At 46.5% G+C, this 20110-nt stretch overlaps 1 protein-coding gene across 1 annotated transcript in view; it reads right to left on the bottom strand.

The window, feature by feature from the left end:
* RYR2 (ryanodine receptor 2) overlaps positions 1-20110 on the bottom strand; it is a 3071198-nt gene that overhangs the window by 1214907 nt on the left and 1836181 nt on the right. Inside the window, exon 62 of the mRNA XM_078648003.1 lies at positions 1541-1622. Coding sequence (XP_078504129.1) covers positions 1541-1622 — 82 coding nt within the window. The remainder of the gene's footprint in view (positions 1-1540; positions 1623-20110) is intronic.

Here is a 20110-nt window from a genome sequence, read left to right on the forward strand (position 1 = left end):
CAAGTATTAATAAAACTCAGATCTTTAACATATCTTTGGTGGCTTGCTGATATGGTGTGTAATATTCAATCATTCTAAGGGTGATTCAGCAAGGTATCTTTTATAACTCTAAGTGTTACTGATTGAATGCTGCATATAGTGAGGAAAAATAAATTGACCCAAGAGGTTATTACACCAATAGATTTTCTTGAATGTGTCTTTGCTAATTGAACCTTAGTGGGCATTTTGTCACTGCTAACTTATCTGAAAGTCAAGCTTCAGGCATATCCCAGAGAGATTAATAAAGCCTGTACCCAAGTCAACATTTCTGCTTCGTCACTTGTGGCCTTGATGTTGTGTCATTAACTCACATGCTGTGCATCTGTGCAGCTGTCATTGGATTAAGGAAGACGTACTTGAAGCAGTTATTTGTACAGAGCAATAGTCAAATTGTGCAGCTGCTGTAATATTATGTTTAGGCATGCTGGGTAATGATGCATGTGCAAGAGCGATTAAAGTTTTGGAAGCATCCTTCTTCATTATGAAAAATTATGAATTTTAACGTTCATGTGATAAGTTTAACTTTCATCAAATTATTGGTCGCGTGGTGAGTGATATAGTTTTTTTGTTTGGAAATTTAGACCTGCTGTAATGACTAGAAAGTGAAAATTGTTATGTTCTTTAAAAAAACAACCTTTTATTTTACAGGCAACATTAAATTGCTGTAGTGCTTGTGATACACTTTACCTTAACCTAGGGTGACTAGGTGTCCCGGATGTGCAGAGACAGCCCCGAGTTTTCACCACCTATCCAGGTAGATTTCAGAACATTTGGATCATTATCAGGTTTTCAGAGAGGGTCACCTCAAAACAGTGAGTGGCAAATTTGTATGTGTTACAAAATAGGAGTATTTAGCCGCTCTTATCAGAAAGCAATTTAAATAACGGGTAAGAAAATGGGCTTAAAAACTGCATTTTATTTCATTAGTACCTTGTTGTCTGCATTTTTACATTAATGAACATTGTCATTTTGTGCCCCAAAGTTGATTTAAAATTGTAGGGGCATATTAGCAAGAACCTCGTTAAAATTATTGCTGTTTTAGCGGCAGGAAACGGACGCTAAAACGGCGATAATGGGCTTGCTAATATACGTTATGAATTTCAATAAAAGCCCAGGTTAGATGTGCAGGACATCTTACCTGGGTGTCTATTGGAATTCTATAACGCATATTAGCAAGCCCATTATCGCCGTTTTAGCAGCAGTTTCCTGCCGCTAAAACGGCGATAATTTTAACGAGGTTCTTACTAATATGCCCCGTAGTCTTTCTTCTATTTTCACGAAAATGTACCGGTTTTTGGGTCACAAAACCAGGTTAACATACCTCAGACTTACTCAAATTGACATTTACTTTCGAAATAACTTTCAGTATACAATTTGGATTAAATGGAAACATATAATTTTCTTTGAAAACAGTTGATTATAACATAACAATTCCTGAGTAATGCTCAGGCATGCCTTTGGATCTTTAGTTTTGAACAAATTAAATATTCTTTCATCTTACCTTTCAACATAGATGCTCTTGCTGGTCCCCAAAGCAAACAAGCTTGTCAAAATTCTGTAACAGCTAACTTGATCATCTTCCACTAGGAGAGTGACAAAAAGAAATGATCATACATTCATTAAAGTGATTGCCACAGCAAATAATTTTATCCACACGCATATATGTAAATATTCTGAGTCACACAAACCCATTAAAAATTCAGAATATAATGCATTTCTAAATTCTGACCTTAGGCTTAGTGGACTGCTTTCTGAATACTTGCTTGTTAAATAAATCACGCAAAAGCACTGACCCTTCCTTGCATCTGTGATTCTCTTATGCTAGGCCTAATATTACTGGTATAACACCCGTCTTGTTGCACATATTAAAAACAAACAGAGTACAAATGTCGTATTGACTGCACCTAGAACTATCAACTATAGTTAAGATATTTTCATATAAAATATATTTTCTCACACAACTTCACAAAAAAATTAGAAACAACAAAGGAAAGAGGTTAACTATGCCTTAAAAAGCTATTGAAAAGCATTAGCAGAATTGCAAGCATGAATCAATGGTGTATTGTTATTATTTCTTTAATGTATTTTCTATTGTGGCAAGCATGCTTTTTTCTTTTCTTTTTTTAAACAATTTTTATTTGAATTTTGTTATAGCTGAACAATACAATCATGTCAGTAGCATAGCACACATTTTTACCCCCCTCCCCTGCCGCCCCCCGTTTCACTGCCCAGTTTGACTCAGATAGCTTACAAATTAAAAGGACCTCAAGACCATAACTTCCCTGTGTCGTAGACATTTTATCTGTCCTGCAATCCCCTTGTAGCCAACTGTGTGACCCCTGACCTTGCCCCATTACAACCCTACATCCAGGCCATGGTAGTGTCGCCATTTCCCCCACACCTTGCAAAACTCCCTTGTGCACCCCCTTGCTTCATATGTGACTCTCTCAGCCGCCATATATAAGTCCAATCCTCTTCTCCATTCTTCTAACGTCGGTATCTCCGGTGCACCCCAATGTTTTGCTATGTCCCTTTTGGCCACCACCAGAGCTAGCACCAGGAAGGTCAACAGGGGACGTGTCAGATCTACATCATTCGTCATGCCCAAGAGGGCCAGCTTAGGGTCAGTTTGAATTTGGCTCTCCAGTACTGCATTTAGTTCTGTAAAAAATGTCTGTCCAGTATCCCTGTATTTTACTGCATGTCCACAAGACATGGAAAAAGTCCCCTCGAGGGTCCTGGCATCTTAAACACCCTGCATCTTCTACCTTCCCCATCCTCTGGAGCCGCACTCTATCAAAGTAGGTTCTGTGTAAAATATTAAATTGGATTAGGCGGAGTCGGGATTTAACGGCCACCTCTCTAGGATGTGTTAACACCAATTCCCAGTCAATGTCCTCCATGCCACCCACGTCCGTCTCCCACATCTGTCTAAGTTTGGCCAGATCGCCTAACATGTTATTTGTGAGGGTTTTATACGTTAGGGATACCGCCTTTTGCTGAATGTGTTCCTGTAGGAGTCTACCTTCGAGTGGGGCGAACTCCACCAGTTCTGCAATCCTGATATTTTGGGCCCCCCAGGCGTGTCTAAGTCTTGTGTACTTGTTGCGCTGAGATGGATGTAATCCGAACTCTGATGTAAGTGCTGCAAACGATTTCAGTTCCCCCTTGGCCACAATATCCCCTAGGGTAGAGATACCTATGTCGTCCCATCGTTGGTATCCCGTTAGCTTGTGTAGTTCCGCCAGCCATGTGCAATGCCAGATTGGCGTCTGTCTCGTGGGTTTCCTTCCCCAGCCCATGCGTTTCACTGCTGTATTCCATACCTGTAGGGTGATTTCTGTTGCCGGTAAAAGTCGTCTCCGGCCAGTCCCCCCGTATAGATAAGATAGTATGTGTCGTGGTGCTAACTTGTGGCGCTCTAACACGTAGGAGGGATGGTCAGCTAGTGCATGCAACCAGTCGCTGATCGGGGCCAGGTGCTCCGCCCAATAATAAGCCTCTAGATTCGGGAGTGAGATCCCCCCACTGTATTGATGCCTTTGAAGCGTGGTCAACGCAACTCTAGGTCGTTTCCCCAACCAGAGGAAGGCCCGTAGGTACGCGTGAATTCTGGTAAAAACGTTTGGGGGCAGTGGGTAGTATTCATTTTGTAAGGCGTACAAGTACTTGGGGAGGATGATCATCTTGTACATTGCCGCGCGGCCCAAAAGAGTGAGCGGGAGCAGCCTCCAGCGATCCATATCTACTATGGAGTTCACCATAATGCGTTCTATGTTTCGTTGATACGCTATGTGTCTGTCGAGGGTGAGATACACACCGAGGTATTGAAATCCCTCTGTTGTCGTCAGTAGCCTTCTTGGGAGTTCCGGCCAGGCGTCCCGTCCCTTGGGGTCGTATAGAACCGATTTTAGCCAATTGATCTGGTAGCCAGCGTAACTGCCGTACTGCTCCAGTTCAAGGAACAATTCCGGTATCGACGTCTCTGGCGATGTGATATACAGAAGAACGTCATCCGCGTATAGCGAGATTTTTTCTTCGGTCATGTCTCCCTCACTCATTCTAAATCCCCTAATGCCTATGTTTTGACGAATCCTAGTCGCCAAGACCTCGATAGTTAGGGCAAACAAAAGTGGGGACAGCGGGCAAACTTGCCTGGTCCCTCTTTGCACCCGGAATTCCCGCCACAGGACACCATTCACCCTTACTCTGGCGCTTGGCTCGGTGTATAGCAGCCGAACCCATTGCCGGAACTTTGGCCCGAAACCGAATTTCTGTAACACCCCTTTTAGGAACGGCCAATGAACTGCATCAAAGGCCTTTTCTGCGTCAAGGGACAGGAACCAGTGTGGGCCCTCTCTGTCCCGGACCTCCTGCAGCCAGTTGTGGGTGCGCCGGAGGTTCATTCTGGTGGCCCTGTCCGGAAGGAAGGCCGTCTGGTCCAAATGGATCAGATGCAATATCACTGAGCGGAGCCGCATCTCCAGGATAGTTGCTAGGAGTTTTGTTTCCGTGTTCAGTAACGAGATGGGGCGGTAGGACACGCAGTCCTCCTGCGGTTTACCCTCCTTATAGATTGGGATTATGGTCGCCATGGCCAGATCTGGGGGAAGCCTCCCCTCCTGCAGGGCTTCCTAATAGAGTCCCTTCAGGTGTCGCGCTAAGAGGTCCGCGGTACATTTAAAGAATTCTGCAGGGAAGCCGTTGGGTCCCGGAGTTTTCCCTAGTCGCAGTCTGGCCAAGGCCTCAGAGATGTCATCTAGGGTAATATCAGAGTCCAGGTCTTTAATGTCATCTGCGGACAGGGTCGGCAGTTCGGTTTGGTCCATATACTGTATGGCCTCGTCACAGGTCCCTAATTCCCTAGCTCCATAGAAGCTTTCATAGTGTTCCGCGAACGCTTCTGCGATGCGTGCATCCGATCTGAGAAGCACTCCCTGGGGGCCCCTGATCTGCTCCACCCATCTATCTGCGCGCTCCTTCTGACTGAGCCACGCTAATAGTTTACCTGATTTATCCCCCACGTCATATAGGCGATGTAGGGTGGCTAAAGCTTGGGTTTTCGCCTCATCAGTCACTAATTCCCTATACTGCGTCTGTCTATCCGTCAGTCTCCTAAGGGCTACTGGATCCCTCGAGGTCTGGTACTCCCTATCCAATTCTAGTATGTTCTGTTCTATCAGTTCAGCTTCAGAGTGGAGCTTCCTCCGTTCCTCCGCCAGTCTGCTTTTAGCCCTGTCTCTCATAACCGCCTTCAGAGCCTCCCAGAATATCACTTTTGAGGCAAACGTGCCCTCGTTTTCGGAGACATAGACTTTCACGTCAGCTCTCAGTCCCCTCAGGACGTTCGCGTTCTGCAGATCCCAAGCCGTCAGGCGCAACAGTTGTGTTCCTCTCTGACGTCTCATGCCCACTCTGACCAGCAATGGAGAGTGATCCGACACGCCTCTTGCTTTATATTCCGCTAAGTCTTGCACTGTCAGGTTTTGTCTAGACATAAATATATAATCCAACCTCGAGAACACCTTATGGGCGCCCGAGAAGTATGAGTAAGCCTCCTGTTCTGGATAGAGCCACCTGCAGACGTCAGTAAGTCCCAGGTTTCCCGACCATTGGGACAGGGGTGTCTGGGTCCCTTCTCTGTGGGACGTACCTGTTCTGTCCTGTTTGACATTCAAGACGTCATTGAAGTCTCCCCCGACAATCTGTATAGTGTCAGCCGTTTCTAGTACTATGTCTGCTACTTTTTTCAATGTGAATGCTTGGAGTTTCGGGGGAGCATAGCCCGAGATTATGGTGTACATGCGCCTGTGCCACATCCCCTTGATACCCACATATGTTCCCTGGGGGTCCGTCCACGTCTGGGTTATAGAAAACGGAGTGGTCTTTTTTTAGAATGATGGCCACCCCTCTGGAATCTGTCTTGTATCCCGCATGCGCTAGGAGCTTAAAGCGTCCTCTGGCTAGGAAGGCGCAATTGGTGCCTTTGAGGTGGGTTTCCTGCAACAATGTGATGTCTGGGCCTAAGCGTTTAAGGTAGGAATTGACCAGCCCCCTCTCGATTTTGTTACCCAAGCCATTAACATTCCATGACAGGACGCTAGCCCTCCTCTGTCTTCTCCTTGTGTCTCGTGTTCACCTACCATAATGTGGGCCTTTCGTGTTCATGCAGTCAGTCTCCCGGTAGGAGGCAGCTTGTGGAGTCTTGTTGTGTGCATTTTCAGTCTCATGATTGTCTCTCCCTTTCAAATGCAACTTCCCCCCTCCCTCACCCATGTCCAACCCCCAACCGGACAACAATTCCCCATTTCTGTTGAACCCCTCCCCTACCCCACCTCCCTCCCCTTCCAGTCCCATCCCCTCACAAGATAGGACCGGTAGTAGGAAAAGGCCTGTCGCCCTCCCGTTGTCCCCCCCTTTATTCTGCTCTAACCAATTCTCCCTTAGTCTTGCAACACTACTTTCCCTAAACAAACACAGTTATAAACAACCTGGAAAGTCTCGTGAAGTGGTTAAGAACAGAACCAGGACGGACAAAAATTGAAAATATAAAGGGGCGTGTCAACTTGCGTGCTCCCCAGCGACGAGCTGCAGATATCAGAACTAGTTCCACCATAGTTCACGAGCGAGAGTCTTGAGTGTCAGGTTCAGGGACACTGTTTCGCCCTGAATCATCCTGTTCCAGGTCTCGGATCGCCTCTACCAACGGGTGAATTGAGCGCGACCCCCCTTCTTCTTCTTCCCCACCAGAAGTTCGGCTCCCAATCTCGTCCTCATCATCTCCCTCTGATCGAGCTTTGCTCCGCAAACAGTTGTATCTGGATCCCACCGGGGCGCTTCCTCTCGGTGATGCCGATCGCCCATGGCGTGCGCCTCCAGAACCATGTCCTTGGTAAGGTGTAGCCGGGGTTTGTCTCCTTGCCCGCCGGGACTTCAATCTCTGTGCTTTCGGTACTTCCCATTGGGGTCTGTGCGGTGGCGACTTGTCCATCCTTTCGCGGCCGGTGGACTCTCTATGATGGAGTATAGGGCGTTCCTCCAGCCATTGCCAGGCGTCCTCCGGGTGGGTGAAGAAAAGTGACTTCTCCTTGTAGATGACCTTTAACTTCGCTGGGAAGAGGAGCATGTAAGAGATATGTAGTTCCCGCAATTTCGCCTTCACTGCGTCAAAGGAGCGACGCTGCTTCTGGACCTCCTGGCTATAGTCTGGGAAAATCATAATTTTCGTGTTGTCCAGTCGGATCTCCCCCAGTTTTCTAGCCTCTCGCAGGATCAGGTCCCGATCCGCAAAGTTGAGGAACCTTGCGATGACCGGTCTGGGTCTCGCCCCCTCCGGTGGCCTTACCAGGAGGGCCCAGTGCGCCCTTTCGATGATGAAGCAGCCATGTTTGTTCCTTCAATTCCCTCTCTAAAGCCTACGAAGCGCAGGTTATTGCGTCTCGCCCTATTTTCCGCATCGTCCACCTTCCACATCAGTTGGCGATGGGATGCTTTGAGTTCTGCCATGTCTTTCCTCAGGGTGGAGATCGAATCTTCGGCCTCGCCTAAGCGTGTCTCCGCTGTGGTCACCCTGTCCGATAAGTTCCGGAAGTCTTGCCTCAGTAGTGTTACTTCGGAGCTCACCTCGCCGATCTTAACTTCCAGAGCCGCCCGGGATTCCTGGATATCGGCTCGTGACGCCTGAATGGCTCCCATCAGGAGGTCGGTGTCCGAGCGCACTCCAGAGGTAGCGTGAAGGGTATCTGTCGATTGTTTAGGGGCGGCGAAACTGTCCATTGGCCCCTGTTTAGAGGGTTTGGGGAGTGTGTCCTTCTTCCCCATGTCTTACGATGTCTCAACGTTAAGCCTGTGGACCACTTATGTTCCCCTCCGCCTCTCGCTATCCGGCTGGAGCCAGGTGCCAGTGTCCTCCGCAGTCCGTTGCGACGTAGGGCAGTCCCGCTTCCTCTTGGTGTAGACGTCGTGCGTTTTTATCGTCGTATTCCCGCTCCTCGAGGGCCCCGGGTCAAATGTTCGGCCGTGTGTAGGGCCCAGATCGCGCTCCCGTGTCTGCCGCTACTTAGGGCTGCAGGGCGTGTTAGCTGTCACACCCAATGTCCGTGTCTGCCTCCCCGCTGGTGTCTGGGGTGCTCCCGCTCTGCCTCCCAGGCCTGACAGTGCCGAAGGACTCTCCCAGGGGGGGTAAGGGCTCCCCAGCAAGATAGGTGTTTGTGGGGGCCCCAGGGGGGCAATTTCCTCATGTGTAGGCGGAGGGCCGGGCCAGTGAGTATAGTCTCCACCCCAGTCTGCTGATTTTGAAGGGGTTGTGGTGTTGTAGGGCCTATGCACGGCAGCGGGGCCGGCGCTATGTCAGGAGCACACTCGAGCTCTACCTCTCAATTACGGCCGCCATCTTGGTAAAGTGGCCGCCCGTCGGGGAAGTGCTGGCGGTTCCACGGGGCCCTGTCTCCGTCCACTCTCCAGCCCTCTGACCTCATCAGTCGCGCCTCACGCTCTGACCTCCCAGCCAGCATTCCGTCGGCAGGACAGTCTCCGGGTCGGCGCTACCTCAGCCTCAACATTTCGGGCGCCATGTTGGTGAAGTACGCCGGTCCCACCGGAGCACGCAGATGCCGCACCAGGGCCTCCAGAGTCCGCGCAGCACCACTCGGGGGCTCCCTCACCAGGACTCTCTCTGCTGCGGACCACTTCAGGGCCTGAAAACCTGCTGGCAACGCCGTTCTCAGGATTCTGCGTTGGCGGCCGCCATCTTGCCGCCGCCGGGCCTCCCGATTCGGAGCAACAAAGTTAGCTGGCCACCGTCTTTCAAAAGCAACGTAAATGTTCAGTAGGGGGTCTGACTGCTTCGCTGCGACCCTCTCGCGATTTTGGTGGCTCCGGGTTAAGTATTAAGGCGAATTCGGGTGCAGCTCCCCGGGAGCTCCGGAGAGTCACGTCTTATCGAGCCATGCTGCTGGCCACGCCCGCGATCAAGGAAAGATCTATGGCAAGCATGCTTCTTTGTGAGCTTAATACAGCATTTTCAAATTCACACACCAGACAAAGCTAAAACGCAATGAATGTTGTTATTCAATGGGCAACAGACGAGAATCGAAATGTCCCACTAGTCAGAGAAGCAGTTGTGTAAAGAGGAGAGGGGCTATGCCAATTAGTAAGAGGGTATTGTTGGTGTCTTTTTAGGGGGTGTTACTAGAAGAAGGCACTTTTTCAGGTATTTCTAGAAATCAGTGAGAGCCAGTGTGACTTCACAGTGGTGCAGATGGCATTCCAGAGCAAGACCAACTAACACCGCGGCTCCTGACCCATATTTGTTACATGCATACATTTTTTAATGAGTTGTTTAAGTTGGCAGCTTGACTATGTAATCTTAGATCATGCATACCTCAAAAGATCTTTTGAATTAAGTGTATTAATTAGAATTGCAAAAACAACAGTTGATGGACAGAATGCAGAACAATGTCATACATTCACCCCAGTACAGAGATCTGGGCTGGGGTGGTGTGGAGTGCAATAAAATGATGGATTTAGGCCCAGATCTCTGTACTGGGGTGAATGTATGACATTGTTCTGCATTCTGTCCATCAACTGTTGGTTTTGCATTTGTCACTCCGAGTGGGATGGGTATGCTCAGAAGTGAGTCCCATGCTCTCCACACCACTGGAGTCAACTCAGTCAAGCTATCCTGGCTGAAGACGGCTGATAGCCAGAAACCGGTCCTAGGATGCTTGATTCCGGTACAGGAAAGACATGGCTTGGCAGTTCGGGCTGGACTGTTCCCATGAGGCACAGGGTCAAGGCTGATTTGCATATGGCCATGTCTGAACTGGGGTGGTGTGGAGTGCAAAAAACGATGGATTTAGGCCCAGATCTCTGCACTGGGGTGAATGTATGACATTGTTCTGCATTCTGTCCATCAACTGTTGGTTTTGCATTAATTAGAATTGCATCCTGTATTCAACTGTGAGCAATAGATGTGATTTAGGCAGGGGCCAATCTAGGCTCCGAAGATGTGTACTTCAGAAGGGAGGTAAAAATACCAAAATGGTGACCTCTGTATTACCCAGTGGCCCTGCAGGAATAACTGGCAGGTATCCCGGATGGATATGTAACAGTGCTGGGGTGCAGGAAAGGAAAAGCAGTTGTAGGAAATACCACTGGCAGAGAAGAAGCAGAACGCTTGCTAGAGAATTTGTTTTGTGATCTAGTTGAAAGTCTTTGACATCCAACTCAAAAGGTCCCATTGAGCCAATTACTTGTCTCCTTTAAGGAATTCTGGGCCAGATGTACAAGGCCATTTAATTGTTGAGAAGTGTGGCTCAGGGGTTAGAGGCAGCAGACCCGGAAGCTGAGATCGGTCCTGGACCAGGGTTCAGTTCCCCGCCTCGGCAGGTCTTGGGCTAAAAATTCCACGGACTCGATAATTCTCGCCCCGGTGCCTCCTCGACTCACGGGTTCACACTCTGCGACTCTGGGCAATAGCTTGCTTAATCTCCACAACGGCCCCTCGCGGCGGGATGCCTGACTTTCACCTTGTGGATACCCTGCTATCTCACAGGGGAATACCAGGAAGGGTTCCCTAAGCAAGCGCCGGGACACCCACTGCGGGTAGCTGTGCGCTATATAAGCTCAACTACATTTACATTTACATTTACATTTGTTGCAAAGCCTGCATTTCAATAAGTTACAGGGTTTGTGACCACTAAGTGGCTCTTACAGATGTACTTAACCAATTTTGCGATTTGGAAACAAGTTCGGAATTGCAAAATAGATTCAGAAAGGAATAAACAATTGCAGTTGAAAGGGGCATGTTTAGAGAGTCCTCTTCAAATTGCAAGTTGCAATGGTATGTATCAGTAGTCTGATACCAGATATTCAGCTGCAAACCATTGATAGGTTACCGACTCCTCGAAGTCAGAGGTAACCCCATTTGCAACTTGTTTGGAAATCCTTTGGCACCCATTTCCCTTTGTGAAAGCAAAACAAAGTTTATTGGTGACTTTGCTGTGGTCCACACAACCCCTTCCTACTCTTAAACAAGCTTTTTAAATAAAGTATGTTTTTAAACACAGTCCTATTTCCTTTACGGAAAATGGGTTGCATTAAAAAAAGGATATCTTTGAAAATTGATCACAGACATTCCGGCATGCTGACCCCAGCAGGCCACCATCCCTGTGATGGCCACCAATCATAGTGAGTTACAATTTGCAACCTACCTCAGGAATATTGATGAGGAAAGTCAGATTGTGACCTCCTACGAATGGTGATTTTGTGAACTGACTATTAGTAAATAGGCCATTTTGAAAAATCAAATTGGATAATCAAAAAGGTGGAATAGAATTTCCAACTACTTTTTGCAAAACCAATCTTCACACACCTGGCTCTTATTTTGAACTCTTTGGTAACACGGGCTGAGCCCAAGACGTATTCTGATAGAAACATTTTGCAACAAGGATTCAATAACACAAGAAGCAAAAGCATTAAAAACCGTCAATGTAGGGCCAAATCAAAGTTTTAAATAGGAAAATATATTTTCTAATTTCCACAAAACATTAAGGGGCCTATTACGATGTTAGGCCATCTTGGTATGAGAACTGACCCAACATAGTTTGGCGGTTCCGCACCCCCTATTATGATGCAACCGCGCACGGTCTTTATGGAAGCTTGAGCTACGGTCGGAAAATGGCCACATCACAAGCTCCCATAGAGAAATAGGAGTTTCTGTGAATCCTTACACTTTTTGTGGCAGGCACCTCAAGGTACAGGGATTTGCAGGGGACACCATGCCCCTAACCAGAGGCAGATGAGGGATGGGGGCCCTGCTAGGGGCCCTCCAGGTTGCTTTCTGACAGGCTTTCCATGTCGCAAAGCACAACAGGGTAAGCTTGTCTGAAACAGATATCATAATCCCAACGGTGTAAACGGTTTCCTAACGGGATTATGTGCAGCCTCTGACAGACCTACGGGCACCTTGAGCCGGTCAGAAGCAAGTCAGTCTGACCGGCCGTTTTACACTCCGACCACCGACATTATTATTCAGCGGTTGGACTGTAAACCTGAGATATCTATCGGTGAACGGCTGACGAGCAGTCAGAGGCTCATCAACCAAAATCGTAATCGGGCCCTATGAGAAAAGCAATTAAGGAAAACTGGGCACAAGTAGATTTAAACATTTCATTGAAGGGAAATGAGGACAGCCATTCACATGTAAATTAATATGATGCAATGTATGGTGAAAACATAATACAAATGCTTATGTTGTGCATCAGATATTTTCAACAGTTCAAACAGAAATACTGCTATCAAATGTGCACAGTTGGATAAGGCTTAGCAGTTTGCAGAGCCAGCTGCTACTCTGAGATATTGCAAAGTTAAACCCATTATTCTTAACGGGTTTGAGATGGACACCAGGAGAATATTATCTCTTAAATCTAGTCTGGGTATCAGCGTGACTGGTCTTCCTTACACTCCTAAGTGCCCATTCCAAGCAGGACATTCACGAACAGGTTCACTCATATTTAGGTGAGGTCATTCAGCTTGGCCCAGAAAAAAGAATGTCTATTCGATGCTTGTGGTTGTGGCTGACGTAAAAATATATTTCTAACTGTGATAAAAATATACTTTTGAAATAAGATGTAAATTACACAATTTTAGAGACAGTTGAGCCACAAAGAGTGAAGAAATGCGTTACTTACCTGCAACTGCAGTTATTGGTGTCTTTCATAGATTCACATGCCTGAATCATTCCCCGTCGTCAGAATGGTAGTCCCCGGTATATAAATAAAGTAATGTCCCATAGACATATAGATAAATAGGCCTAAAGGCCTCACATTAGTAACCTATCCCTGTCCTTTTGTAGAAAAGACCAAACTCTAGAAAAGAGCCAATGAGCTGTCACCTCCCTCTAGAACCCTCCTGGAAGGACCCACAGTACCTCAGATTTTCGTACGCACAAAGCTTAGTAGGCGTATTATTGAGAGAAGTAGGTGAGCCCTTCCACGGGAGGCGGGAGGGTTGCATGTGAATCTATGAAAGACACCAATACTGGATAACTGCAGTTACAGGTAAGTAACGCATTTATTATCCAGTAATAGGGGTTACTTTTATAGATTAACATGCCTGAATCAGAGTAGCAAGCAATGAACAAAGCACATTTCGGATGGTATAGGATATACAAGTCATTAGATAACAACATATCAAACGACTAATAGAAACATGCATTCGCAAGCAAGAAATACCACCAAATTATACAATAGAGAAATGTGCATACATGAGAAGGAAGGAGGGTTGAAAAGAAAGGCTCACCTCTACTGAAACAGATGACGAAGTACTGCTTGTCCCACCGCAGCATCCTTCATGAGTTCTGTATCCATGCAGTAATGCCTAGTGAAGGTATGTGGCGACTTCCATGTCGCGGCTCTACAAATGTCTATAACCGGCACTCGTGCAAAAAGTGCCATGGATGTAGATATTGCCCTGGTAGAGTGGGCTCTCACTTTAGATTGTAGGGGTTGCCCTGCTTGTTCATGACAAAATTGAATATCTGCAGAAATCCAGCAAGAAATACTTTGTTTGGTGAGTGGAAGACCTCTCCTAGGCGTACTGTAAGCCACGAGTAGCTGATGAGACTTCCTGAAGGTTTTTGTCTTTTCACTATAACATTTTAGGCAGCGCTTAACATCCAGAGAGTGTAACGACCTTTCTGCTGCCATAGTAGGATTCAGGAAGAAAGAGCATAAGACCACAGGTTCGTTGAGATGGAAGTCCGACGGGACTTTTGGAATAAATTTAGGATTTGTCTGTAAATTACTCTATCCTGCTTGAATTGCAGGAACGGTTCCTGTATTGAGAAAGCTTGGAGCTCGCTCACTCGTCTTGCGGAGGTGAGTGCAAGTAGGAGGGCTGTCTTCCAAGAAAGTTATTTCAGGTCAGCCCTGTGAACTGGCTCAAAGGGATGCTTCATGAGCTGGTTAAGGACTGTGTTGAGATGCCAGGTAGGTGGCAACATTCTCACAGGGGGAACGTTCTGTGGAGTCCATTTAAAAACTGTTCGATCAATCTGTGAGACCAAAGAGAAGGGCCAGTATGAGATCTTCTGTAACGAGATATCGCCGCCAAGTGGACCCCCTGATGGAAGCATGAGCAAGGCCTGAGTTCGCCAGATGGAGAAGATAAGGCAATATTTGTTCCGGAGAGGAAGAGAAAGGATGTATACATTGAGCCTTACACCAGATGCAAAATCTCTTCCATTTTAAAGAGTATGTTTTGTTGGTGCTATCAGCCCGTGCTCGAGCTAGGATGGCTCTACAGTCTGGCGGAATATTCAAATTCTGAAGTTCACTGAGCTCAGGAGCCAAGCCGCTAATTTGAGTGAGGCTAGATTCGGATGTTGGACTTGTTGGTTGCTCATCGTGAGAAGAGACGGGAACTGTTTCAAGCAGATCGGCGGCTCCAGAGATAGGCGGTGGAGCTCCGTGAACCAATGTTGGCGTGGGCAAGTTGGGGCTACCAGAATGAGTGTACAAGGCTCCCCTTTCAACTTTCTGAGGACCCTGGGAATCATAGGAAATGGTGGAAAGGCGTATGCAAAGACGTTGCACGATGCGATCGAAAATGCATTCCCTAGGGTCCCTTTGTGGGGATGCCAACTTGCAAAGTGTGGGCATTTGGTGTTGGATCTTGTGGCAAACAGGTCGATCTGAGGAGTGCCCCATCGCAAGAAGATTTGGTTGAGGATTCCTAGATCCAGTTCCCATTCGTGAGACGTTGTCCTCTGTCTGCTTAATGAATCGGCGGGTACATTGTCCATGCCTGGGATGTACTCCGCCCGAAGAGATATAGTGTGTCCAATTAACCAGTTTCAGATTTTCTGCGACTCGTGAGAGAGTGTCAGAGAACAAGTCCATCCCTGTTTGTTGAGGTAGTGCATCGTCGTAGTGTTGTCCGTACGGACGAGCACAAGTGAATTTTTGATTCTTGGAAGAAAGGCTTGAATGGCGAGGAAGACCGCCCGCAGTTCCAGGAGATTGATATGGAGGCCTTTTTCTAAGGGGACTACTTTCCGCTTATCTGTAGCGCTTGAAGAAAAGCTTCCCAACCTTCCAAGGAGGCATCAGTTATGATATGCGGTGCAGCCGGAAGCAGGAATGGTAAGCCCTAAGAAAGATTCCGTACTGACATCCACCATTGCAGGGTCTTGACCATTTGAGAAGTTACTTTTATGAGATCGTCGAACAACCCTGTGCATTGGATACATTGTTTTGAGAGTGCCTCCTGGAGAGGGCACATCCGTAGACGGCAGTGAGGTATCAAGAGAATACATGATGACATCATTCCTAGTAAGGATTTGAAAAGGCGGACCGTTAAGGTCCTCTTTGAAGCCACGAGAGTAGCCAGTTGTAAAAGCTTTGTCTTTCTCTTTTGAGATGGGAAGGCTTTCCTCAGTCGTGTGTCGAGGGTTGCACCTAGGAAGTTGATGCGCTGAGAAGGTAGAAGGACTGATTTCTTCCGATTGAGCGCGAGTCCTAAATGATTGAAAAGCCGCAGACAGGCACTGGAAGATCTGGACGTGCTTTTTTTCGTCGGCGCGAAGCTACAAAAAGAATTTCCGAATGTTGCTGACGCAAGGGGATATTCACAAGGTGAGGAATCCACACGGCAGATGTATCTATCAGAAATGGAAAGACTTGATGATGGTGCTGCCTGAGATATGCAGCTACTGGGGAGAGACACTTTGTAAAGATGCGAGGTGCAGACTTGAGCCCGAAGGGCAGGACGCGAAATTGAAAGTGTCTGCCTGCCACCGCAAACCTTGAATATTTTTTGTGATTTCTGTGAATCGGGATATGGAAATAAGTGAAGGTCCAGGGACATCATGTAATCTTCCCTTTCCAAGAGTTGTAAGACCTCCTGGATCGTTACCATGCAAAATGACTGCTTCTTCAGGAATTTGTTTAGGGCCCTGGGGTCCAAAATTGGTCTCCATTTTTTCTCTTTTTTCGAATTGAAAAGAAGCGAGAATAAAATCCCTTTCCCCGTTGGGACAGAGGGACTTTCTCTATCGCCCCTTTCTGGATCATAAGAGAGAGTTATCGGAGAAGCAGCCATAGATTTTTGTGAAACATAGGGCGGGGAGGAGTTTGGGGAGGAATGTGTATGAATTCTAAAGAATGGCCGAATTGGACTAATTGTAGAACCCAACGGTCCGTGGTAATCTTCTTTAAATTTTTTAAGAAATGTGAAATCTTTCCTCCAATTTTTGATGATGGAAATGAATCTGGGGCTGGCTGAAGAGAAGGGTCATTGTCTACGTCCGTTGTCTTTTCGCTCGCCTTTACCACGAAAGGACGACTTGCCATAAGAAGATTGTTGGCTATGTTGCTGGCGCTGCTGGTACTGGTATCGACTCTTGCCTGAAGAATATGAAGACCGGTATTGGTAGTTCCCTCCTTAAGAGGACTGTCCTCTACCTCTGGAACTACGAAAGGACTGGTTTTTGCATTGGCTGCCTTCACTGTCACTGCAGACATTGAAGAGAAACGCTTCCCAATGTTGTCTAACCTCCTGCCTTCCTTATCCGGAGGTGCTGATAACGGGGCAGAAGGATTCCTTGAGCTCTGCTGGGCCGCCTGTGTAACAACCGAATCTGGTATGGGATGTCCTACCAAACAGGCCGGTACAGTATCAGGTGCCCTATACTTTTTATCCAAACGAGGTACTACCGGAGTACCGAGGACGGGTTCTGCATGACTTTAACACCCTTCTCCCACAGGTAATCAATAATGGGAATTGATCTTACTGATTTCTTGAGAGGCTCCTTAAAGTCATGTAAGAAGCAGTCTTGCTCTTGAGAGACCATTGGTATTTTGAAACGTTGAGCGGCCCCCTCAACTACATTATGGAACCCTCCAATGTCGGCTGGTGGTGAATCTGCAGGCGCAGGCACTGGAGGCGCTGGAGAGGGAATAACATAGTCATCCCAGTCATCGTGGATAGACGGAGTATCTTGCAGTACTCCCTCTTCCTGCTGTTCTGCCTCTTCCTCTTCCTCATCAGTAGTAGGAGGATGTGATAGATCAAACCTTTCCGGCTGTATACTCAAAGGTGGAGGCCGAGGTCTTGGTGAAGGAGATACTGTGGGAGGTGGAGGAGCAGGAGACTCTGGAAACCTCTGTTTATAGTCCTGTATAAGGTACCGTAAGTCGGAAACTAAAGAGGCTGGAAGGCAAACCATAGGAGGAGGTGGCGGATGATATTCCTCCTCCTGATCTTCTTCTTCATCCAAACTCACATTTAACATGAAGCTCCGAAGGGCTTGTCGCCATCTGAAACATGTCTCCTTCACCTGAATCCTCCTCCTGAAGAAGACATGCTGGAGGTAGTGGTTGGACTCTGCTTGGCGATGTTAAAGCCTGTGTCAGATATTTCTTTGTGATTTTCAGGCGTACACATGTGGTTTGTGGTCCAGAATCTATCATCGTCAACGAGCCCGTCGACGGTTTGGTCGTCGATGGTGGAGTGTCCACGGGTGTCTTAGCCAGAGGAGTCATCATTGACGAGGTCATCGTCGACGGTGGAGACATCACTGAAGACGTCGTCGACGGTGTCCTGGTCTACGGTATCCTCGACGACGAAACCTTTGTCGACGGTGCCGACGTCGACGATGGTGACTTCGTCATCGAGGTCGTCGACGATGCTGTCGACGGTGCCGACGTCGACGATGGTGACTTCGTCGTCGAGGTCGTCGACGATGCTGTCGACGGCGACTCCAACGTCGACGGGTTCTTCGACGTCGATGGTGCTTTCTTGATGGTTATCATCGACGACACAGTCTTACCTGCCGTCGACGATGGGGTCGTCATCGAAGACAATGACGACGATGCCGTCGACATAGAAACTGTCGTCATCGATGCCGTAGACATAGCTCTCCTCGACGATGAAGCCGTCGTCAACAATACCGTCGTCTACGGTGTAGAAACAGGCTTTTTGAAGATGTGAACTTCCTGAGAGGAAACCTTCGCAGAAGTTGCCTTGGGGAGAGCCTCTGAAGACTTCTTTGACGTCTTCTTTTGAGGAGGAGCCGTAGGGCTAGGGGAAGCCACCCTTGGTCTCTTTAGAGAAGATTTTGAAGAGACTGAAGAACCTTCACTTTCCTCAGAAGATTCTAGGTGGTCCCTGTCTTTCAGCCTCTGGAGCCAAATGAATAGACGTCCCTGACGATTTTGAGGGTTTTAGTGGAAAAGGTGTGACATACCTTACAGTCTTTGGCAGAATGGTCTGGATACAGGCAATACAGGCAATCTTTATGCTGGTCATCAATATGCAGCCTCTTTTTTCCACATGAAGCACAGGATCTAAACAGACCCTTTTTTGGTGTTTTAGCCATGGTGATATCAGCAATCAGATAAAATATCCTAGAACACTGGAAACCAGTTGGGAAGAAAAAACTGAGCAGAGCTCAGGGGAGACTCCCTTAGCACAACTTGTGGTAGAAAATCTGAGGGGCTGAGGCTCCTTCCAGGAGGGTTCTAGAGGGAGGTGACAGCTGATTGGCTCTTTTCTAGAGATTGGTCCTTTCTACAAAAGGACAGGGATAGGTTACTAATGTGAGGCTTTAGGCCTATTTAGCTATATGTCTATGGGACATTACTTTATTTATATACCGGGTACTCCCATTCCGACGACGGGGAATGATTCAGGCATGAGAATCTATGAAAGACACCCCTAATACTGGATAATTGAATATTTCTCCTGATGCTACTTTTTAAAGCAGCAAAGTCTTTCGCATGGACATTTGACCACAAACACACCAAACACTTGTGTGTCTAACTATTTTGTATCCACTACAACAAGATTCCACTACATTGAAAGCACTACATCCAAATAACACCTACAGTGAATGTTTCTAATGAGGATGCATTAGCAGGGAATAAGGTTTATTTACAACTTTGGATTAATGTTAAGTGACGTCCCATATGTTGTCTAACTTAAAGTAATCATATTTAGGATTAGGTTTAGCATTAGGATTATGTAAAAATTACCTATTCCATTTATTGTCATTGAATTTAAGGTTGGAGGAAGTGTTAGCATTAGGGTTAGATCAAGGTTACTCATTCTTTAAAATTTAAAATAATTTAGGCTAAGGGCCTACTTTAGATCTCGGTGAATGGGATACTCCATCACAACGGTGATGCAGATCCCGTCTGCCAAAATATAAATCCCATAGAATATAATGGGATTTAGATTACAGCAGACAGGATCTGTCACAGTTGTAATGGAGTAACTGGTTCACCAAGATCTAAACCAAGCCCTAAGAGTTAACATTATGGTTTTGTTAAAGTTCCTAATTTAACACATTTTAAGTTAATTTAAATTATAGTAAGCATTATGGTCAGAACTCAAGTAAGTCTAATGCAAAGTATGAATGCAATTAAATTTAATTGTATTTAGGTTTATTGTTAGTATTAGGGTTTGTTAATACTAGGGATATGTTAAGGTTATGGCTTATTTAATATAATTTAATTGGATTTGCTTTAAAATATTTAATCTAATTTATGGTTTGGTTAGGTTAGCTTTGGGTGTACGATAGCGGGTTGATTATACAATGGAAGTAAGTTTCAAGTAATGTAGGGATAAAGTTAAGATTAACTTTAAGGTTACCTTAAGGTTACTGAAGCAATTAAATTTAATTTGGATTAAGGGGCAGTGTTAAGGTTAGGTTTACTATTAGGTATTGTGTAGATGTAGTGTGGATGTACTGATACTGAACTAGTAATACACTACATAAAATGTAGTATGTGGACTTTACTAGTATCATATTTTGATTTAATAATTACCCTTTTAAGTACTGCTATATATGTAGTGACTCCACTTTAGTGGTAAATCTGGTTAGTGGAGCTTGAACTAGTAGCAAATACCCAAAACACTTGTATGTGTGAACCTCAAATAAGAATTATTAACCAATCTATAAACCAACATGCCTGGCTTGTCCCTACGGTTGCTCTTTGACTAGACATGGCTGTGCAAAATGGAGATGTTAATTTCAGAGCCCACTCATCACCCAGCATGTGTCAGG

The sequence above is a fragment of the Lissotriton helveticus genome, chromosome 6 (assembly GCF_964261635.1).
Source record: "Lissotriton helveticus chromosome 6, aLisHel1.1, whole genome shotgun sequence".
In the NCBI taxonomy this organism is placed as follows: domain Eukaryota; kingdom Metazoa; phylum Chordata; class Amphibia; order Caudata; family Salamandridae; genus Lissotriton; species Lissotriton helveticus.